The 25,789-nt window shown below is 44.5% G+C and overlaps 1 protein-coding gene across 1 annotated transcript in view; it reads left to right on the top strand.

Moving 5' to 3' along the window:
- LOC143983036 (multidrug and toxin extrusion protein 2-like) overlaps positions 1-25,789 on the top strand; it is a 447,238-nt gene that overhangs the window by 206,226 nt on the left and 215,223 nt on the right. The window contains exons 10-11 of the mRNA XM_077482263.1: positions 13,723-13,790; positions 19,359-19,467. Of these exons, the coding sequence (XP_077338389.1) occupies positions 13,723-13,790; positions 19,359-19,467 (177 nt within the window). The remainder of the gene's footprint in view (positions 1-13,722; positions 13,791-19,358; positions 19,468-25,789) is intronic.

Below are 25,789 nucleotides of genomic sequence, written 5' to 3'. Positions count from 1 at the left end.
CAATGGCAATACGGCGGTCCTTAAGTGGTTAAAGCCGTATATGCAAGTAATTAGGCATACAATGGTTATGGGGGTCTGGGTACTGACCTGGGGGACATGTATCAATGAAAAAAGTTTGTAAAAAATGTAATTTTAAATGAGCAATAATTTACTGATGCTTAAAGTGAAAGCATAAAAATAAAAAATTTCTTTCAATATAGTGCCATTGGGTGCCCCTAGTCTACCTGTAAAGTGGCACATCTGTGCTGTGTATTGAAGCTGCTGCAGCAATAATTGCATTTATAAAGATAAAAAAAAAATACATTTTCCATGCAAGCTTTCTTTATTTTGTAAGCAACGGCTTGGGAAGCCAGTCTGTATGATGAGGTCAAAATGTAGTGCACTGGGAACAAGATTCGAGATTTTTTTTGGATAAATTATGGTGTCTCTTCCACAGACTTTGGATAGAACAGGCAGTGATGTAACTAACAGAGTTAAATTAAACGGCGTTACTTAACGCCGTTACTTTAGAGGGTAACGAGTAATCTAACTGATTACTCTTCCCCTCAAGGTAACGCCGTTCCCACTACTTGGGCCACGTTAACGCAATTACATCTACCGCCACTAGGGGTGCACCCATCGCGATCCATCGCTCCGTGGCCTCAGCCTTAGGAAAGGCTGTGGCTTCGGCCAAGCTTCGGAGCGGCGGCCATCTTTGTGCACCCTCCGGCCGTTTACAATGTGATTGCTCCGTCAAATGTCGGAGCGATCACTTGTAAACAAGTCATGATGACATCGGTTCCTCTCTCTCTCCCCTCTGTGCATAGATCTCTACAGTGAAGGGGAGAGATCGGATGGCAGCAGCGCTGTGGGCTGCATCTGTGGTGCCCACAGCGCTGCTCTGTGACAATTGCAGTCACAGCCATCGCTCTATACTCTGCAATACCCTGCCAATACTCTTCAATACCATGCCAATACCCTGCCAATACTCTGCAATTCCTTGCCAATACCCTGCCAATACCCTGCCAATATTCTGCAATACTCTGCAATACCCTACCAATACCCTGCAATACCCTGATAATACTCTGCAATACTCCGTAATACTCCGCAATACAATGACAATACCCTGCAATACTCTGCAATACCCTGCCAATACCCTGCAATACCCTGACAATACCCTGCAATACCCTGACAATACTCTGCCATACCTTGACAATACTCTGCCGTACCCTGACAATACTCTGCTATACCCAACAAATACTCTGCAATACTCTGCCATACCCTGCCATACTCTGCCATATTCTGCCATACTCTGTAATACCCAGCAATACTCTGCCATACTCTGCAATACTCAGTAATACCCAGCCATACCCAGCCATGCTCAGCCGTACTCAGCCATACTCGGCCAATATTACAGTGGGGAAGATGACGTGGATATTACAGTGGGGGAGATGTATATTACAGTGGGGGAGATGTATATTACAGTGGGATTGTGCATATTACAGTGGGGACTATATGGTGGTTTCACAGGTTTTTGCAAATTCAATTATTATTTGCTGATCCGAAAAATGATCCGATCCATGACTCTGATCCTAGGAACGATCTGATCCGTGAGTTTGGGGGGAACAGATGTACAGAGGGGAAACAGATATATGTGTGTGGGGGGATGACAGACGTGTAGTGGGGTACAGAGGGGGAACAGGTATATGTGTGGGGGGAACAGACGTGCAGGGGGGTACAGAGGAGAAATAGACGTGCAGGGGGGAAGGCGCCCCTTGCTTACAGTAATACTAGACCCACCCCTTAGACCAGGGGTGTCCAAACTACGGCCCTCCAGCTGTTGCAGAACTACACATCCCATGAGGCATTGCAAAACTCTGACATTCAAAGACATGACTAGGCATGATGGGGATTGTAGTTCCTGAACAACTGGAGGGCCGTAGTTTGGACACCCCTGCCTTAGACTATAAAAAAAAAGTCAGTTACTTTACTAATTACTTTTACAATGTAGTAACTGAGTTACTAACTCAATTACTTTTTGGGAGAAGTAATTTGTAACTTAACTAATTACTTTTTTAAAGTAAGATGACCAACACTGGTAACAGGTGTGAAAAAACTGGTCTTTGGGTGTTGGTGGCGCCCTCAGACCGAACCCCTATAGAGATACTTTTGATGAAAGCAAGAATTGGCTTTGCTGTCAAAAATTGCAAAGATATGCACCTGTCAAACTGATCCGTAAAATTGGTGTTTGGGTGTCATGGTGCCTTCACACCATAACCCTATAGAGGTACTCTTAATGAAAGCAAGAATTGGCCTTGCTTTCAAAAATTGCAATGAAATGCACCTATCAAACAGGTGCAGAAAAATTGGTCTTTGTGTCAGAAACCATGAAATCAAACCGAGACAGAAGTACAGATAAATCACACTTGTTTAATAATAAAAGTAAAAAGAACAAAACTAGTCAAAACATAGCCAAAGTTCAGTAACACTAATGGATAGTCAGCCAAGCCATAAGTCAGGGATCAATGTAGTGGAACAGCAAGCAGAATCTGGAGCCAGAAGGGATGTCAAAAAAAGCAAGTCTTTAAATATAAATGCAGGACCTAGGCTCTGATGTTGACCAAGGCGAAGGCAAGGAGCCTCTAGACTGGACAGCTTAAGTAGGCAGGACTGACGAGTAGGATATCATCAACAGCTGAGTAACTGTGGAGAGATAGAAGCTGGCAATTAGCCGACAGCAGAGCGGCCAGCTCTGAGAAGGAATGGCTGAGCCCAGCCCTGACAGTTCCCTCTCCTCAATAACCCCTCCCCCTAGGAGGACCACCAGGCTTGAGGGGAAAACATCTATGGAAATCATGGAGGAGAACAGGGGCATGTACATCCGAGGATGAGACCCAAGAGTGTTCCTCCGACTGTACCCCTTCCAATGCACCCACGGAACCTACAGGAGTCAACAATGGACTGTACTTCATACTCCTCATGGTTCTCAGCCTATACAGGATGAGGATGTGGCACAGAGGTGGTTAAGGCGTTGCCGACCAAAGGTTTCAATAAGGAGACATGAAATACATTTGAAATACGCATATTAGAAGGAAGGTCTAATGCGTAAGCCACTGGGTTAATCCTGCGAAAAATACAGAAAGGCCCAATAAACGGAGGTGTGAACTTCAGTGAGGGAACACGAAATCTGAGGCTGCAAGATGACAGCCAGACCTTGTCCCCAACCTGGTAGGAAGGTGTAGGCAGGTGCCTGCAGTGAGCATGGAGTCTGTACCTATCATTAGCATGTCTCAAAGCCTCCTGGACTTGTGCCCAAATGGAATGAAGACCACGGAGATTCTCCTCTAATGCAGGAATACTTTGCGGAACAAATGAGTCAGGCCACATGGAAGGTTTGAAACCATAGTTCGCTATAAACGGGGACAATCGGGAAACGGCCACTATTGACAAGTTGTTACAATAGTCAGAAATATAGCAACGTAGGAATTGCTCCAAGGACCGATTGGCTCATTCTGCGGCCCCGTTAGATTGCGGGTGATAGGCAGAGGAAAAGGCAAGCTGAATTCCCAACTGTGCACAAAAGGCTCGCCAGAACTGGGACACAAACTGACTACCCCTGTCCGAGACAATCACCTTCCTTAGAAGTGGGCAACTTCTTAAGTGGAATACAATGAGACATTTTTGAGAACCGGTCAACCTTCATAAGGATAACTGTGTTGCCCTGGGAGTTGGGTAACTCCACAATGAAAGCCATAGACAGGTGGGTCCAGGGCCTCTCTTCATTGGATATGGGTTGTGGAAGATGTCGTGGAGTCATACTCTGAGCACACATGGAACAGGCAGCTATGAAGGCGGTTACATCAGTATGTAGACTAGGCCACCAGAATTGTTTGGAAATGGCCCAAAAGAGTTGATTCTTCCCAGGGTGGCCAGCAGCCTTGGGACAATGGTAAGTCTGGAGCACAGGAGTATGGAGACTCTCTGGGACAAAGCAGGGGTCACAAGGTTTCTCAGGAGGAGCATGGACCTGAGCAGCAAGAATTTTGTCACCTAAAGGAGAAGGGAGACTGGTGCGACCCGTGGCCAGAATACGATCAGGAAGAATCAGAGTAACTGGAACTGACTCCGTCTTGGAAGTGGAGTTAAATTTTGTGACAAAGCGTCATCCCTTACATTCTTAGTACCGGGTAAGAATGAGACAATGTAATTGATACTTGACAAGAATAGAGCCCATCGCGCCGTTCTGGGAGAGAGGTGTTTAGCCTCAGGCAAGAATGTGAGATTCTTATGGTTAGTAAGAATGAGAATCGACACAGTGGTACCGTCGAGATGTCTCCATTCTTTCAGGGCTAAAATGATCGCCAACAGCTCTCTGTCACCTCACCAATCTTGTAATTGCACTCTGCAGGTGACAATTTCTTGGAAAAGTAGCCACAAGGATCATAGCGCTCTCAGAGGTAGGACATTGAGACAGAAGGGCGCCAACACCAGTCTCAGAAGCATCAACCTCAAGGATTAAGGGTACCATAGGATCAGGATGTGCCAACACAGGAGCAGAAACAGAGGCAACCTTAAGACTCCCAAAGGCCTTAACGGACTCTGGAGACCAACTGTGTGGGTTACTGTCCTTTCTGGTCATATTAGTCAGGGGCTTGACCAAAAGTTACAAATAAACTTCCTATAATAGTTGGCAAAGCCCAGGAAATGCTGCAGAGGACATAAACCCACGGGTCGAGGCCACTGTAGGACTGCTGAAAGTTTCTCTGGGTCCATCCAAAAGCCAGCAGTAAAAATTACATAACCCAGGAATTTAACATGTTCACGATGAAACTCCCACTTCTCCAGTTTACAATAGAGATGGTTCTCTCTTAGTTTCTTAAGCACACGACAGACATCTGTGTGGTGGCTCTCCAGGGACTTGGAAAACATGAGGATGTCATGGAGATAAATCACCACACATAACTTCAACAAATCTCAGAGGACATAGTTAATAAATTCCTGGAAAACTGCCGGGGCATTACAAAGGCCAAGAGGCATTACGAGGTACTCATAATGGCCTGTTCTGGTATTAAATGCAGTTTTCCACTTGTCGCCCTCCTTAACCCTCACAAGATTGTATGCCCATCTCAAATCAAGCTTTGTGAAAACCGTTGCTGCCTTGAGGCGGTCAAATAGCTCTGTGATCAACAGAATCAGATAGACACTCTTAATCGCAAAAAGATTGAGACCCCTATAATCAAGGTCTCAGTTCACCACTCTTCTTCTTCACAAAGTAGAAACCAGCACCAGCAGGAGACGCGGATTTGCGAATGAAACCTTAAGAAAGTGCATCTGCAACATACTCCTCCATGGCCTTATCCTCCAAGACAGACAAAGGGTAAACCCAGCCACGAGGGGGTATGGCACTAGGTTGAAGGTCAATTGCGCATTGTGGAAGCATGTCTCACTGCATTGTGGCGAACCGGAGATAACCTTAACATGGAGCTAATCAAAAGAGGGGTTGTGCCTCTGTTCAACCTTAAAGAGGAGTTTATCTAACGCTTTTCCCAAATCTGGTAGGTTACACTGTCATGGAAAACATAGTTTTGAGGCTTCTGTTGGTCAAGAGAAGAGCGGTGGAGAAAGTGGGCCCCTAAGTGATGCATTTCACAATTTTTTTTAGTCCTCGCTGCCCAGGGCTGTCAGCTTCCACATCCCACCTGCAGCGCCTGCATCACATGGTGGACAATTATCTAAGAGCAAAAACAGAGATGAAGAGCTTTCCAGTCACTGATCCACTGGCTTACTGGGTCATGAGAATAGACCACTGGCCAAAATCTGTCCAGCATGTAATTGGGCTGCTGGGCTGCCCTGCTTCCAGTGTGCTTTCTGAACAGGCATTCAGTGCTGCTGGAGGTTTTGTTACTGATGATAGAATGAGTCTGTCCGCAGATTCAGTGGACTATATGACATTTATCAAAATTAATCAGTCATGGATTACAGGCAGCTATGAATCCTCTGATGCCAATGTGGCTGATTAAGTGTTTTTGGGATGTGGAATCTCTGCTACCTAGCGTTGTGGGTGTTGATTTCATCTGGAAGGATGTTTTTGTTGTAGGGTTCATGGGCACAATTAACACTCAAAGTGTCGTGGCTGGGCTTAGCCCTTCCTTCTCAGGGCTCGCTCACCTGTCGCCTCATTGACAGTTCCTATCTCTTCACAGTTACTCAGCTGTTGATATCCTGCTCGTCAGTCCTGCCTACTTAAGCCGTCAAGTCTAGAGGATCTCTACCTTCCCTTGGTCAACATCACAGAGCCTAGCTCCTGTGTTCCTGTTTAAAGACTTGCTTTGCTGACATCCCTTCTGGCTCCAGATCCTGCTTGCTGTTGCACTACTGTACATTGACCCAGACTTCTGGCTTGGCTGACTATCCGTTCCAGTACCATACTATGCTACACTGACCATCATACTACACTACACTGACCACCATACTACACTACACTGTCTACTATACAACACTACACTGACCACCATACTACACTACACTGACCACCATACTACACTACACTAACCACTATACTACACTATACTACACTGACCACTACACTACACTGACCACCATACTACATTACACTGTCCACTATACTATACTACACTGACCACCATACTACACTACGCTGACCACCATACTACACTACACTGACCTCCATACTACACCACACTGTCCACTATACTACACTACACTGACCACCATACTACACTGATCACCATACTATACTACACTGACCACTATACTGCACTGCACTGACCACCATACTACACTACACTGTCCACTATACTACACTACACGGACCACCATACTACACTACACTGACCACTATACTACACTACACTGACCACCATACTACACTACACTGACCACTATACTACACTACTCTGACACCATACTACACTACACTGACACCATACTACACTACACTGACCACCATACAACACTACACTGTCCACTATACAACACTACATTGACCACCATACTACAATACACTGTCCACTATACTAAACAACACTGACCACCATACTACACTACATTGTCCACTATACTACACTACACTGACACCATACTACACTACACTGACCACTATACTACTCTACACTGACCACTATACTACGCTACACTGACCACCATACTACACTATGCTGCCCGCCATACTACACTACACTGACCACCATACTACACTACACTGACCACCATACTACAGTACACTGACACCATACTACACTACACTGACCACTATACTACACTACACTACACTGACACCATACTACACTGCACTGACACCATACTACAGTACACTGACCACTATATTACAGTACACTGACCACTATACTACGCTGCACTGACCACCATACTACACTATGCTGACCACCATACTACACTATGCTGACCACCATACTACACTATGCTGACCACCATACTACACTATGCTGACCACCATACTACACTACGCTGACCGCCATACTACACTACACTGACCACCATACTACACTACAATGACCACCATATTACACTACAATGTCCACTACACTGACCACCATACTACACTACATTGTCCACTGTACTACACTACATTGTCCACTATACTACACTACACTGACACCATACTACACTACAAAGACCACTATACTACAGTACACGGACCACTATACTACGCTACACTGACCACCATACTACACTATGCTGACCACCATACTACACTATGCTGACCACCATACTACATTATGCTGACCACCATACTACGCTATGCTGACCACCATACTACATTATGCTGACCACCATACTACACTATGCTGACCACCATACTACACTACGCTGACCGCCATACTACACTACACTGACCGCCATACTACACTACACTGACCACCATACTACACTACAATGACCACCATATTACACTACACTGTCCACTACACTACACTGACCACCATACTACACTACACTGTCCACTATACTATACTACACTGACCACCATACTACACTACACTGTACACTATACTACACTACACTGACACCATACTACACTACACTGACCACTATACTACACTACACTGACCACTATGCTATGCTACACTGACCACCATACTACACTATGCTGACCACCATACTACACTATGCTGACCACCATACTACACTATGCTGACCACTATACTACACTACGCTGACCGCCATACTACACTACACTGACCACCATACTACACTACAATGACCACCATATTACACTACACTGTCCACTACACTGACCACCATACTACACTACACTGTCTACTATACTATACAACACTGACCACCATACTGCACTACACTGTCCACCATGCTACACTACATTGTCCACCATGCTACACTACACTGTCCACTATGCTACACTACACTGTCCACTACACTACACTGACCACCATACTACACTACACTGACCACCATACTACACTACACTGTCCACTATACTACACTACACTGTCCACCATACTACGCTACACTGACCACCATACTACACTACACTGTCCACTATACTACGCTACACTGTCCACTATACTACACTTCACTGGCCAACACTACACTGACACCATACTACACTACACTGACCACTATACTACTCTACACTGACCACTATACTACGCTACACTGACCACCATACTACACTATGCTGCCCGCCATACTACACTACACTGACCACCATACTACACTACACTGACCACCATACTACAGTACACTGACACCATACTACACTACACTGACCACTATACTACACTACACTACACTGACACCATACTACACTGCACTGACACCATACTACAGTACACTGACCACTATATTACAGTACACTGACCACTATACTACGCTGCACTGACCACCATACTACACTATGCTGACCACCATACTACACTATGCTGACCACCATACTACACTATGCTGACCACCATACTACACTATGCTGACCACCATACTACACTACGCTGACCGCCATACTACACTACACTGACCACCATACTACACTACAATGACCACCATATTACACTACAATGTCCACTACACTGACCACCATACTACACTACATTGTCCACTGTACTACACTACATTGTCCACTATACTACACTACACTGACACCATACTACACTACAAAGACCACTATACTACAGTACACGGACCACTATACTACGCTACACTGACCACCATACTACACTATGCTGACCACCATACTACACTATGCTGACCACCATACTACATTATGCTGACCACCATACTACGCTATGCTGACCACCATACTACATTATGCTGACCACCATACTACACTATGCTGACCACCATACTACACTACGCTGACCGCCATACTACACTACACTGACCGCCATACTACACTACACTGACCACCATACTACACTACAATGACCACCATATTACACTACACTGTCCACTACACTACACTGACCACCATACTACACTACACTGTCCACTATACTATACTACACTGACCACCATACTACACTACACTGTACACTATACTACACTACACTGACACCATACTACACTACACTGACCACTATACTACACTACACTGACCACTATGCTATGCTACACTGACCACCATACTACACTATGCTGACCACCATACTACACTATGCTGACCACCATACTACACTATGCTGACCACTATACTACACTACGCTGACCGCCATACTACACTACACTGACCACCATACTACACTACAATGACCACCATATTACACTACACTGTCCACTACACTGACCACCATACTACACTACACTGTCTACTATACTATACAACACTGACCACCATACTGCACTACACTGTCCACCATGCTACACTACATTGTCCACCATGCTACACTACACTGTCCACTATGCTACACTACACTGTCCACTACACTACACTGACCACCATACTACACTACACTGACCACCATACTACACTACACTGTCCACTATACTACACTACACTGTCCACCATACTACGCTACACTGACCACCATACTACACTACACTGTCCACTATACTACGCTACACTGTCCACTATACTACACTTCACTGGCCAACACTACACTGACACCATACTACACTACACTGACCACTATACTACTCTACACTGACCACTATACTACGCTACACTGACCACCATACTACACTATGCTGCCCGCCATACTACACTACACTGACCACCATACTACACTACACTGACCACCATACTACAGTACACTGACACCATACTACACTACACTGACCACTATACTACACTACACTACACTGACACCATACTACACTGCACTGACACCATACTACAGTACACTGACCACTATATTACAGTACACTGACCACTATACTACGCTGCACTGACCACCATACTACACTATGCTGACCACCATACTACACTATGCTGACCACCATACTACACTATGCTGACCACCATACTACACTATGCTGACCACCATACTACACTACGCTGACCGCCATACTACACTACACTGACCACCATACTACACTACAATGACCACCATATTACACTACAATGTCCACTACACTGACCACCATACTACACTACATTGTCCACTGTACTACACTACATTGTCCACTATACTACACTACACTGACACCATACTACACTACAAAGACCACTATACTACAGTACACGGACCACTATACTACGCTACACTGACCACCATACTACACTATGCTGACCACCATACTACACTATGCTGACCACCATACTACATTATGCTGACCACCATACTACGCTATGCTGACCACCATACTACATTATGCTGACCACCATACTACACTATGCTGACCACCATACTACACTACGCTGACCGCCATACTACACTACACTGACCGCCATACTACACTACACTGACCACCATACTACACTACAATGACCACCATATTACACTACACTGTCCACTACACTACACTGACCACCATACTACACTACACTGTCCACTATACTATACTACACTGACCACCATACTACACTACACTGTACACTATACTACACTACACTGACACCATACTACACTACACTGACCACTATACTACACTACACTGACCACTATGCTATGCTACACTGACCACCATACTACACTACAATGACCACCATATTACACTACACTGTCCACTACACTGACCACCATACTACACTACACTGTCTACTATACTATACAACACTGACCACCATACTGCACTACACTGTCCACCATGCTACACTACATTGTCCACCATGCTACACTACACTGTCCACTATGCTACACTACACTGTCCACTACACTACACTGACCACCATACTACACTACACTGACCACCATACTACACTACACTGTCCACTATACTACACTACACTGTCCACCATACTACGCTACACTGACCACCATACTACACTACACTGTCCACTATACTACGCTACACTGTCCACTATACTACACTTCACTGGCCAACATACTACACTACACTGACCAACATACTACACTACACTACACTGACCATTACACTACACTGACCACCATACTACACTACACTGACCACTATACTCCACCTCACTGTCCACTATACTACACTAAACTGACCACTATATTACACCGCACTGTCCACTATACTACACTACACTGACCACCATACTACACTACACTGACCACCATACTACACTGCACTGACCACTATACAACACTACATTGACCACCATACTACACTACACTGTCCACTTTACTATACTATACTACGCTGTCCACTATACTACACTACACTGACCACCATACTACACTGCACTGTCCACTATACTACATTACACTGACCACCATACTACACTATACTACACTAACTAAAACTAACAGTAACAATAGTTCTAACCCATCATCACTTTATCATGATCCAACAAAGATGTTGCCTTTAGCCTTATCATTTTTGACCAAAGGAAATACTAGATTTTATTTTGACTGTGTTTTGACTGTTATAAACCAACAAAGACTAGACTGTTCTCAGGAAAATTAAATATATAAGGCCCCTTTCACACGGGACGGATCCGTGATGATCCGCCCTGTGAACATCTGCTTGCTCAGCAGGGATCGTTCAGTTTATCCCCACTGAGCCGGAGGATGACAGGGCGGTCCCTGCACACTGTGCAGGGACCACCCTGTCAGATTGCCGCTCTTCTCTATGGGGGATCAGATGAACACTGACTGTCTGTCCTTTTCCTCCATCTGCAGAATTGGACCATAGCGGAGACGGATGATATCGGGTGTCAGCGGAAGTTCATCCGCTGACACCCGCTATCCCATAGGGATTCATGTATGTCTGTATTTCATCCAAAAACGGATGGATGAAATATGGACATACTGTCCGCATGTGTGAAAAGGGCCTTATTGGCAGCAGAGTTACAATCTATAATATTCAAGTCCTGATAAACATGCAGTACAGCTATTACAAAAAGAATGATACATTTTAACAGGTCTGTCTTACTTCACAGAGCTTGTTCATTATTCACAATCTACTTATGATGTTAAATGCACATTGGGTGAGACATCATCTTTGATTGTTTACTATACCCATGCACAAGGCTGCAAAATCTTCCCATAACATTTGCTGCCTGCGTAAAAATGTTCATGTGTGTATTCCCTTAATTAGCAGGGATTTCCGCCCACTTCCTGGGTGGCCGCAATAGGACACAGATGGCGAAAAAAAATCTGACAGAGGTTATAACCCTCCCTTGCTCTATCCAAAATGAAAAATAAAGTTATAGAATGTGGTGCAGGAAACCTGTGTTCCAATGGGAACCAGCCTTAACTCTGTTTTGCTCTGTGAGAGCATTAATTCTCAGCTTCTGCACTGCACAGAAAAGAGCCACAGAACTTTTTTTGGTGCATACAGAGTGAGCTATGGCAGGGAATGTCTTTTTAGACTGCTGAACTGCACAGAAAATAGGACCAGATCTCTACCTAAGCAGCATGTTATGGCAGAAAAGATTTCTTTCACACATCATAAACATAAACCGTCACATACTGATGATTTAAGTGTGCCTGGGATCACTTGCTTAACCACTTTCCAACCGCTCCACGCAGATATACTGCTGCAAGGTGGCCGCTCTGTGCTGGATCACATACCTGTATCTGATACATGATCAGCGCTTCCGGTAGAGGGAATGGGCACACACACCCACCGCCCCAGCTGTGCTGTGTTTTTTACAGCACAAACCAATCAGCGGGTATGGCCAATGATTGATTACTGCCACCCACCAATCAGCTCTGTCATTCAAGGAAGGGAGCTCTGTGTTGTAAACAACATGGAGCTCTGAACACTGCCAGGTGTAGTTGCTGTGTTTTATTAGTAGGGAAAAAATAGCAAGATCACTTAGTAAAAGCAGCATATAATACACAAAGTAAACATTCTTAGGCACACATTAAACCCCTTTATCATTCCTAGATGTTAACCTGTTTCCAGTCAGTGTCATTATTACAGTGTATGGTATTAGCACTGATCAGTGTCACTATTGATGTCAGTGTACCCCCCAACCAGCGTTTATAAAAATGTAATTTATGTACGGTGTTGCATAATTGTGCAATTGCCAGTTAAAGTAGAACAGTCATGAAGGGGGTACCAGTCCCAGTGTGAGCGCACCCTGAATCACATGGTTATTTTTGGTTAAGTAGCTGAACAAAAACATGTATGGACAGCTAAACAACTACTGACTTTTTTTTTTTTCTTTAGGGCTTATTAGTGTTGTGGAGCTGGGAGGACATGCCGTTATAATGGAGTTGTCAACAATTGCTTTATTGGTATGATGGTCATTATTTATGCATTCTAACACTTATTAGCCTATGTAAAGCAGTATTAGACCAAAAAACAGAAAAATAATATATTGCAATTTACCAATCCTTAGATGTGGTTGTTTGTAGGTGCAGTTAGCTTGCCTGCCACTAGATGGCTCTGTTCCCAGTATAGTATAATACATTGATGCCCATATAAATAACAGCTGTGGGTGGAAACTAAGTAGTCGGGACATGGGAGCCAAACACCCCGTCACTGCTAAGATGTAGTCCCCTACATAGCTGATCTAAAGGGCCATTTGAATGGTTGAAGTACCAAGCAAGGTGGAACAGCATTTGTGAGCAGTGGGTAAAGCTTGGGCAATATATGCCATCTGGCATAGTATACATGGGGAAGTGGTCCCAAATCTGTCTGTGGTGCTCCCAAGGAGAGGAGGCTAAATGGGAAGATGGATTCTAGGATTTGTGCTTGCGTTCGGCACAGAAATGACAACTACAGAATGTCTATGACGAGTATGGTGTTCCCCACCAAAGAATTCTAATAGTGTGTCAAAAGTGATATCAGATGCCACAGAAATCTTTGTGCAGGTACAGTAAAGTGCAGAAAACACAGTTGATGTGTGGACATTCCTTTATTCTTAACTAATACAGCCAGGTATTTTCGAGAGAAGGCCTCTGGCCAGGAATATGATCAATATGGTGGACGGTACCATCAGCAACAGGTGGGTATTTTTGTATCCAAGAAAAAGCAGGGTCTGGACTTGTGAAATTTGGAGCCAACAACTGCCCAATCATTGCCCCCATTATATGCTGTCTGCGTCAGTTTTCTCTTCTAGGCTTGTTTCTCTTTATTTTACTTGGTGATCCTGCCAGTAGCACACTTCCTTTCTTTAGAACTTCTGCATTTTGGATGAAGTAATAAAGCAGACACCTTTGTACAACAGCATCGTCAGTCTGGGGAAAGGGTAGTGTTACAAAAAAGGTGTCCACTACCCCCACCTATAACTGGCCATTGCAGCAACTAGCATTGGAAGGCAACATATGGTATAAACAAGACCAAGGATAAATCCAAGGAAAGGTCCAAGCTTACTCACCGACCAGCCCACTGACAACCAAATCAACCTATCGAATAGTATGTGTTAAAACAGGGGTTTAGTCTGCACATATTTGCAAATATATGCGTAAGCTACAGAGCCTCGCCACGGCACCCTGGTATCTGTGGTCCTATCACTAGCTTATCAGTGACTCCACAATGGAATCACATGCTATCACACCTATCCATCAGAATGGATGTGTTTTCATTGTGGAGTCACTCATAAGCTAGTGATAGGACACTGTGCCCATCAAATGCAGCCACCTTGCCCATCAAACTCTGCCATTGTGCACATCAATCGCTGCCACTGTGCCATCAAAAGCTGCCACTGTGCCCACCAAATGCAGCCATTGTGCCCATCAAACGCTGCCTTTGTGCCCATCAAACGCTGCCACTGTGCCCATCAAATCCTGCCACCTTGCCCATCAAACTCTGCCATTGTGCACATCAATCGCTGCCACTGTGCCCATCAAATGCAGCCACTGTGCCCACCAAATGCAGCCATTGTGCCCATCAAACGCTGCCTCTGTGCCCATCAAACGCTGCCACTGTGCCTATCAAATCCTGCCACTGTGCCATCAAACGCTGCCATTGTGCCCATCAAATGCTGCCACTGTGCCATCAAATGCTCCCACTGTGCCCGTCGAATGCTGTCAGTGTGACCCCCCCCACCCGCCGCCTGCCTGACACTTACCCTGTCTCGTGAAGAGGTGTCGCTCCTCCATGACCTTGATGTCTTCTTCATTCTCCTCCTGCCCTCTCCAGCATCTGTTGCTTCAGCCAATCAGGTGATGGGTAACAAACCCGAGTACCTGACTGGTGCAGAAGCGGTTCAGTGTTAGAAAAGGGAATATTCATTCCCTTTTCTAACACAGTTGGGTGAACTGCGAGCACCAAGCATGTTTACCTTTTTTTGATGCCTTTTAGAGCCTATGGAGCTTCAAAAAGAAAAAACACCGGCGCTGTAATTCAGGCGCCCGAAAAGGGTCTGGGCGGCTGAATTGAGGGTGGTCATGGATAGATTCATGCAATGCATAAAACTATCTATTGGTGATAGAATGGGTGGCTGGAGAGAGGGGGCGGTGCCTGTGTGCCCTTATGGATGCACTGCCACTGGCCAGGAGTCTCTGCCTGTAAAGGGTCATTGATAGATATGACTAAGGCTGGATTTACACCTATGCATTTTTTGTGGTTTTTGCATTTGGCAGATTTGTACTACAGTCCATCCACCATGGTTTCCTATGGAACGCTTTCTGTTGTGCAAATATGCAAAATGCAAAAAGCCCTAAAAATGCATAGGTGTGAATCCAGCCTGAGAGCCTGTCAGATCATTTAACAGTGATTCAGCTGCAGCCAGCTAAAAAGTGCGTGCAGGAGGAAAGTTGAGGTGACTGTATATAGGAAGATGTCCCCGAAGTTGTTGCCAAAGTTTTGCTGAAGTCAAATGGTCATCCCATAACCTCCCATCCCTATCCAAGTTATTAACCCTCAATAAATAAAAATAATTTGAGAACTGTTCTCTGAATCTGAAGTCCCTGTGAAAATTGAGTATGCCTGGCTGTGCAGGAGTGGGGGATCCAAGTTCATCAGTAGTCCCTATGGTAGGGTGACCAGACATCCCTGGTTTCCGGGGACAGTCCCTGGATTGAGGACACTGTCCCCGAACCAAGTCTGTCCCTGGTTTTGTCCTCAGATTGGATTTGAAGGGGCTAGGGCAATTTCAAAGGCAGTCAGTGCAGAATTAAAAAATCTGAATTACATGGGGGTGGGGGTGTATTTTTTTTCATTATCTCTGCCCCTTTCTGATGATCATGTGCTGGTCAGAGCAGAGAGAATATTTCTTCTATTTAGTTCCTGCTCGCATGTTCTTTTGCCTTGGCTCAAGTCCCAGCCAGCTACCTGCCCATCTCCTTGCCTTCCCTGGTGAAGTGATCTTCCTCCGCTCCCCACCCAGTAGTACCCGGGGCTAGTAAGAGTAAGACTTGACAGGCTGTGAGGCGGGAGCCGGTGGCGAAGGGCAGAGAGTGGCTAATTGCCACCAAAAAAAAAATGTCCCCGGATTTCATTTAAAACATCTGGTCACCTTACCCTATGGGGTGTGCTACAATATGCAACTGCAAATGTACGGTATATAGTACTACAAAGGCATATATCTATGAAGGATCTTTGATGAAAGATCTACGGTTGCTTGCTGTGTGTACTTATACAATGGCACATGGAGGAGCAATGTTGCCTTTATTATATCAGAGACAACTTCTGTGGAGTTTTGAGCGAGCTATACCCTACACACATAGAGTACCAGAACATTATGTCTTATGGAGATCCAGAATTAGAGTCTTTCAATATTATTATACAGCCTTGAGGATGTGGATTGTGTACATTGATAATATTCAAGTCCTCTGTGAAGTTTCTTGATATATACATTTATGATCCACGGAGTATTCTTACCAGGGGTATTTATTTGTTCCTCTTCTTCTCCCTATGAGTTACAAGGATTCATACACCAACGGTCTGGTGACTAGAGTTAAGCAAACAGTTTGAGCCGAGCAAAAGTTTGGCTCCATAATCGCCTGTTTGTGGGGGCGGGGCGCTCGGCTTCTCCACTGCCAGCTGAATAAAAAAAGAAAACATTTTCGGCAATAGAAAAATGTAAACAAAAAAAGAAAACGCCCTCAGCTCACCCCATAAATCTCCTCGCGCATCACTGATTTACTAATGGACATATCAGTCTGGATGTCAAACCACTTACTCAAACTGAATCTATATAAAACGGAGCTCTTAACATTTCCTCCCCCACGTGCCCCTTCCCCTGACTTCTCTGTCAAGATCAATGGCACATCTATTAGTCCATCCCCACATGCCAGGCTGCTGGGGTAACTTAGACTCTGAACTGTCCTTTCAGGCCCACATAAAATCCCTGTCCAAATCATGCCACCTTGCAACATTGCCAGAATACGCCCCTTTTAATGACACCACCAAGCTTCTAATTCACCCCCTGGTTATTTGTCACCTTGACTATTACAACTCCCTCCTTATTGGATTACCTTTACATAGACTATCCCCCCTTCAGTCCATAATGAATGTCGCTGCAAGACTCATCAACCTTACCAGCCATTCAGTGTCCTCCAACCCTCTCTGCCAATCCCTCCACTGGCTTCCACTCACCCAACAAATAAAATTCAAAGTACTAACATTAATTTACAAAGCCATCCATAACTCTGCCCCCACCTACATCACTAACCTAGTCCCAAAAATTTTCATACCTGCAAGGGAAAAGGCATAATGAGCTAGTATGCACCGCATAGGGAATATCTCCTAAACCTGTATTTTTTTACTTTACCTTATTATAGGCTTACCTGTAAGTAAAAGTGAAAAAAATGACTATACAACCGTTTTTAGAGAAGCTTATTCTGCTTCTAACTAACATTGTTTTACTTCCTCCATCATCTCACCCCCCACAGCTATTACCCTTTGTATCAACTGACCCTTCCTTTTCAGATTGTAATGCCGTCTAAACACGGCCGGACAATTCGACCGTGTGTGGGCTTCATCGGACCTTTGCTGTCGAAAAATCAGACAGACTTTAGATTTAGAACATGTTTCAAATCATTGCGATGGACTCGAGTCCGATCGAAAAATCAGTTCGTCTGTATGCTAGTCCGACGGATGAAAACCGACGCTAGGGCAGCTATTGGCTACTGGCTATGAACTTCCTTATTCTAGTCCGGTCATACGTCATCACGGTCGAATCCGTCGGACCTTGGTGTGATTGTGTGTGGCCAAGTCCGTTAGTTTGGAAAGTCCATTGGAAGTCCACCAAAAGCCCGACGGGAAGACCGTCGTAACTAGTCTGCAGGAAAATCCGGTTGTGTGTACATGGCATAAGCTCTAGTGAGCAGGGCCCTCTGATTCCTCTTGTACCACATTGTAATGTAACTGTAATGTCTGCCTTTATTTTGCTAAGCACTGTGCAAACTGTTGGTGCTATATAAAACCTGTATAATAATAATATCAGATCCTTATCCAAGCATGCAGCCTGGCAGGCCAGCAAAGGGGGGGACGAGCAGGCCTCCCTCTCAACCATACCAGGTCACATGCCCTCAACTTGGGGGGGTACTTTGGGGCAGGGGAGGCTCTAAACTGCACATCAATCTTGTGCACAAAGGAACCACACTCCTGTTCAGTAATCATGCACTTTTATTAATTGAATTCCTCGTACATGGTCAGTCTAGCTGGGCTCTCTGATGCATCAGAGAAAGAGCCCAGGGGGACTGCTCATGTACCAGGAATTTGTTTAATATAAATACATAAATATTGAACAGGAGTGTAGCCTTTTTCTGTATAATATTTACTTTCTCATTATGTCAACTTGCAAAACGGCTGTACTGTCTATGGTTGCAGAAATTTATCATGGTAAGCTAAAATAAACCTTACTAGCAATGTCTTGGCCAGATTTATAATTCATATTGTATTTTCTTCAACAGCTTTCTATTGGCTTTGGTACAGCTGCCAATGTCAGAATTGGAGTGGCTTTAGGAGCTGGAGACATCGAGCAAGCCAAAATGTCTTCTAAAATTGTACTTTACTGTACAGGTATTTCGTTTCTGTGTGCATGACTCTTGGTTTTCCTTTTCTCTGATGTACGCAACATGTATACTCTCATTTTTTGTGTTTCCTCTTGTATTTTCACATGAGCATAGTTGCAATTGAAAAAAAAAATTATCTTTGGGTGTAAATTACTTGTAGGTGTCAGCTGGCTGACCACATACACTTATATTTTGGTGGCACCTACAATAACTATCTTTATTTTATAGCTGTAATGCTTCCCAGAATGTTCTCCATTGTGTACCACCATCATAGACTTTGCAGTGTCTAAGTTTCACTTGTACTAGTAAGGACAATATCTACCATATACCTGCTCATGAATATAAATTGGCATAAATTTATTATACAGTATATGAAAAATGTGCTTTCCCTTATGCTGTGTACACACTACCGGACTTTTCGACGGACTTGGTCTGGCGGAATGGAATCCGTCAGACAATTCGATCGTGTGTGGGCTCCAGCAGACTTTTTCTTCCCAAAAGTCCAGCAGACCTAGAAATAAAACTTACGTCAAATCTTTCCGACGGACTCAAGTCCGGCCGAAAATCTGGCCGTCTGTGTGCTAGTCTGATGAACTAAAACCGACGCTAGGGCAGCTATTGGCTACTGGCTATGAACTTCCTTATTCTATGTCACCACGTTCGAATCCGTCAGACTCTTTGAGTGATCGTATGTGGCCAAGTCCGTTCCTTTGAAAGTCCGGCAGACCTGAGCTGCAAAGTCCGTCAGATTGTCCGCCGGACCAAGTCCGTAGAAAAGTCCGGTCGTGTGTACGTGGCATTAGAGGACAAACTGAAAAGAGGACATAGAACACAATCTGCTTACTCTCTGCCTCTGTTTATCATTAAAAGAGAAGTATGGGATTTGCTTTTTTCTTTAATCAAACTTGCCTAGCTGGATGCAGCATCAGTTCGATGCTGCATCTGTCCCCCGCTGGCTCTAAGCCCTTGTACACACGGTCGGACATTCTGATGGACAATGTCCGATAGGATCGTGTTGTCGCATAATCTGACAGTGTGTAGGCTCCATCGGACTGTTTCCGTCGGAATATCCGACGGACCAAGTTTGAGAGCTTGGCTATAAAATTTTCCGACAACATGATCCGATCACGTTAGTTCCGATCATGTGTAGCCTAGTCCAACGGACAAGGTGCCATGCATGCTCACAAAAAATTCTGAGACGGAAGCGATCGATCAGGTAAAACTACCACTCGTAATCGATATAGCACATTTGTCACGCTGCAATGTTAAAAATACTTTCATGCAGCGCATTCTCTTTTTCTTTATAATGCTACAACAATGAAGTTGTTTTGCTGCTCATATTCACACACACTTCTCCCAAACTTATTTCTTTATTCTTTTTACTCATTTCATCAATACAATCAATACAATCAATACAATATTTTAATTCGTCACATCTCCCCAATCTTTTTTTTATAATTTTGTGGTTGGTTTTTTTAATCAACATCTCCTTTTTTGACAGTTTGCTCATCTTTGCATTTTTTTGGTGTGTTTTGTGTGTCAACTTACCAGGCTGTGGCTGTGGTGCTGGAGGTGTGGCAGAAGGAGGAGGAGGAGGAGGGGCATGGGTAAAATCACACAAGTGTGTTGCTTGTGTGATTTGGCCCAACAGCCCCTTGTTGAGGGTGTGGATAATTAGCTCCTCACACAAGATCTGTTGCCCCTCCTCCATTTGCTGGAGTTTGCAGGCAGTCAAGGCGGCAAAGGCCTCTTGATATGTGGGGGTGGCTTTGAGGGCCGCTGAAGCCTCCCCAATGAGCTTCAGAGCCGACTCCTCCACATTCCTCCCCTTTCTGGCCCTTTTGTGTGGAAGGCGGAGGGGAGGGACCTGTGATTCAGTCAGGCTCCTCTGTCCGCCCACCGCTTGGCTGCCGCTTACCCCTGCCTCCTCCTGGCTGCCACTTTCCACAGCCACCTCCTGACTGCTGCATTCCACACCCTCCTTTTCCTGGCTGAGGTCTTCCTGTGTGAAAAAGGGACATAGTTTTTGTTTTTGGTTCATCAAACACACACAATTTTCAGCTCAAATTGTTAACAAATAGAAAAGACTATCATTCTGAGCCCAGCATTTTTCATTCTTGGCCCAAAGGTTTAGGCCACTACTGTCTATTGATATGTGAAACACTTTCTAAAATCAGCAATTAGTGAGCAAAAATCAAGTTAACATCATTCATTTTTACTCCCAAAATATGTAGAACAATACTATACCTGGCTCAAGCTGGGCTCCTCCAGTTCTTCCTGAGTGAAAGGCCCAGGTTGGGCATCAGAAGACTCAGCAGGGGTGGAATGTAGCGTTGAAGGATGCGTGGAAGGAAGGGTAGAGAGGGATTCCCTGACATCAGCCTGGCCTGACAGAAAATGCATCCTGTCATAATATCACAGCCTGGGGACATAAACATCATCTGCTGAAGCTCCAGTTTGCATGGACTTCAGCACCTTCTTTCGCTACCTCAGATATGTACTCCTGAGGCCACCAATTTTCATTTTTAAATAGTTTGTCTGCCCTGGGGACCACCGCCTTCACAAACTCAACCAGTTTCTCCATCGTTGCCTGCCTCTTTAATTTGTTACTGTAGTGTGGATGCGTAGCTTGCCATAGACAGGGCAGCTCCCCGTACTTATCGATGAACAGAGGGATGAAACTGTGGCCATCCATATTCTCTGCAAGACACAACACAAGACAAACCCTAATGTCAGGCTAAACTCAACTAAATCTTGTCCCAATGCAGGCCTCAATCTAGAAGCAGTATATTCTAGTAATGTACAAAGTTAAAAATTGTACCTTCCTTTGCGCGATCGGCGCATCAGCTTCTCCCTCTGTTTACAGATCGTACGTACAACACATGCACGTGGCATTTTATATACAGTGCACATGCGTGAAACTCCGCCCGCCCCTGACATTCTTTCTAGACTATTCCCCACCCCTTCTCTTTCAGCGCAGTGGGGAGAACACATGGCGGAGACACAGCAGGTGCGCACTAATAGTTCCACTAACGAGGAGGAGGGCGAGGAAAGCCCGGAGCCTGAAACGTCCCGATCCTGGAGGAGAAGATTTAAGGCCTCAAATATGTATTTTGGAGAGATGTTCGAGATGGTGGACATATTGAAGAGGAACTCTGATGGGAAGTATGGACCGTACCCAAACCCAAATATCAGAAAGGCCAAGATCATGACTAAAGTTGTGAAGAGTCTTCAGAAGAATTTTGGGGTACGACGATCCAAGGATCAACTGAGAAAACGCTGGTCAGACCTGAAACTGAGGGAGCATGATCAGTACAGAAAGATCAAGCGAGTTCTTCAAAAAAGTAAGTAGTTGTCGTGTGTTCATATTATTATTATTGCTTGCATACTGCTCCATGTGCTTTGATTTAATGTTGTACAGCTTAAAATGGCTACTTTCAAGTTCATGGGTTCAATCGTTTGTAATAAACATCGTTCGTTAGCCCACTCCAAAAACAATGTTTTGCCAAATTGCACTTGACTACATTTGTTCACACTACGGGTAAGTATTCCAGCTTTAGAAATTGTCAAAAATAATGTTTTCACCCTTGAACTCTGCCAAAAAACACAATTGTACGACACTTCCAAGCAATGTTTCATATTCCTATTTCTGCCCTCTGTATGATAAGTATTCCTTTTTTACATTCTTATAGGGGGGAGAAGACTCGGGACGTCTGAGGACACCAGGGACCCCACACCTCCCAAATAAGGGGAAATACCAACACCAGAAGCAGAGGAGGAGGAGGAATGAGAGATTGTTGAAGTTGGCCAAATTGTCACCACAACAGGTGAGTGTCGGAGACCACAGCTTCTGGTAAGCTAATCAATGTATGTCTGCATATTTATAATACATGGTGTGTTTTTTTTTTTTAGGTGATGTGGAAGAAGAATCACATTTTACCAGTGAAAGTGCCCAGATCCTCATTGGGGAGATAATGGGGTGCAATCGTGATTTAGAGAATATATAGAAAAACATCAATGATGTTCAACAAAAAATTAAGAACATCATTGATGTTTTGGGGAGAGTCTGAAACATCCCAAACTAGCTAGCATCGTTTTTAAATTTACAAAAACACTTTTATATTTTAAAAAAAGACAAATTTGGAAGATGCACACAGTTTGTCAACATGTACTATCTCCCATCATGGGGGATCAATGTACGTGTTTTGTGGGTGCAACCCCTTCCTTGCTACTAAAGTAGCTGAGATGAAGGGGTTGCACCCCCAAAACATGTACATTAATACCCCATGATGGGAGATAGCACATGTTGACATTAGGCATGGGATCAGGAGGAAACTGGCTACTTTTTGATTCTCAATTTGTGTCCATCTTCCAAATTTGGCTTTTCCAGGGGTGACACCCCATCTGATGAAGGCAATATCAGCACAGTTTGTACATACTCATGTCTGATATTGTCTTCACTTTTCAAAGTTGATCTTTGTAAGTTCCTGTGTTCTGTATGTTATGCTTTGATACATGCCTGTTTACACAAAAACGCCAAGTTATAAAAATGTTACCCAAAATAATGTTTTCTATACACCAAATATGTTGGTTTGTTGTAAAATCCTTTTCTAAACGCATATGTGAATGTGCTTTGAGTAAAAAGTAAAAAGTCAACAATGTGTGGCTTCCTTTTTCAATGCGCAAAAGCAGTATTTGTAGTAAAGTTGTTGTTTTCTGTGGCAATGGGTGGTATTTACTAAAGGCAAATCCACGTTGCACTCCAAGTGCAGTTTCAGGTGCACTTTTGCAGTGCACTTGTAGTGCATAGTGGATGTGCCTTTAGTAAATAACACCCACAGTGATGTTTCAATTTCCCCAATCACGCCATTTTCATGACCCCACATATTTCTGCCATGGTGCTGAAAATGAGCAATATTTTTGTCAGTAATGCACTACATACATTATCAACAACAACAAGGTGTGTGTGTAGCAGACTCATAACATAATAAGATTATCTGAAGAGGAGACTGTCACCTCATCTTGCTCAGAACTTGGGTTTGCACTGTTGTTAAAAAAGGCCCGAAAAACCAGCAAAAATACCTATGAGACACCAAAACAAAGCCAAGCATGAAAACAAAGATTATTGGAGTTTCAAAGAAAAATGTATTAAAATAATGCCTGTCAGACATTGTCTGGCATATCAATGGCTCCCCTACCCACAAAGTACTCCATGTATTGGTTTCTGACCTCACGGGCACTTTGGGGGGGCAAGCCAGGACAAGCAGCTTCAAGGGCCGGGAGGTTGACATTTTCACAATGTGATTTATTTTATATTCTGCCATGTGTATTGGCATCAAAAATAGGCAGAACCGGCTGGCCATTATTCCGAAAGTGTTCTCTTCTGGCTCTGGCCAGCCGCACATTAAAGATCCTCTGATCCGGGGTGAGGGTCCTCATCGGGAAAGGCCGCATCAAGTGGTTTGCCAGAGCAAACGCCTCATCCGCAACGAAAACGAGTTCTTCTACATTCTCCTCTGGAGGTGGCAAGCCCAGACTGCCACTCTGGAGACGCTAGTAGAATTCCGTCCGTGCGAACACTCCACCATCCGACATCCGGCCATTTTGCCCCACTTCCACATAAAGGAAGTCATAGGTCGCTGACACCACCGCCAACAACACAATACTATTAAACCCCTTGTAATTATAATAGTACGACCCCGAGTTGGGGGGTGGGACGATGCGGACGTTGCACCTCCACAATTGGGAAAGTCCCAACGGCTGGCAAAGTGGGAGGCCACAGTCTGCCATTCCTGTGGCGTTGAAGGAAACTGTGGAGTGAAACAAGAAAAAAATTAGTAATTTTGCACATCAACATTGCAAGCAAATTTGACACAAACATTTTTGGACAATATCAGTATAACATTTTGGGAAATTAGTATTTAAAGCCTAAAGTATAAGGTCCCCTTATCAGATTCATCACCAGGAGGAGAATGATTGTGTCAGCATGGAGGTGGAGCCTGGCACTCAGCATCAGCAGCAGCAGTCTCGTAGGGATGATTTAAAGTCCCAAGAAACCTGTGGACTTGTATATGGCTGGGAGGAGGTAGCTGTGGATCATGTTGTCCTTAGTGTCCCAGAGGACTCCGGACCGAATGCCTCTGCTAACCTACGCTGCATGGCCTCCCTGATCCTGCAAAGCCTGCGAAAGGATCCTTGTATTCTTCGGATCAAGGAGAGGGACCATTACTGGCTGGCCACTCTCCTTGATTCACGGTACAAGGGTAAGGTTGCGGACCTTATCTTGCCATCGCAGAGGAAGCAGAAGATGAGACATCTCCGGAAGGCCT

The sequence above is a fragment of the Lithobates pipiens genome, unplaced genomic scaffold, assembly GCF_037356315.1.
Source record: "Lithobates pipiens isolate NorthernLeopardFrog02 unplaced genomic scaffold, aLitPip1_a1.2 Scaffold_16, whole genome shotgun sequence".
Lineage (NCBI taxonomy): Eukaryota > Metazoa > Chordata > Amphibia > Anura > Ranidae > Lithobates > Lithobates pipiens.
The sequence above is the reverse complement of the archived record's forward strand: the minus strand, read 5'-3'. Positions and strand labels throughout refer to the sequence as shown.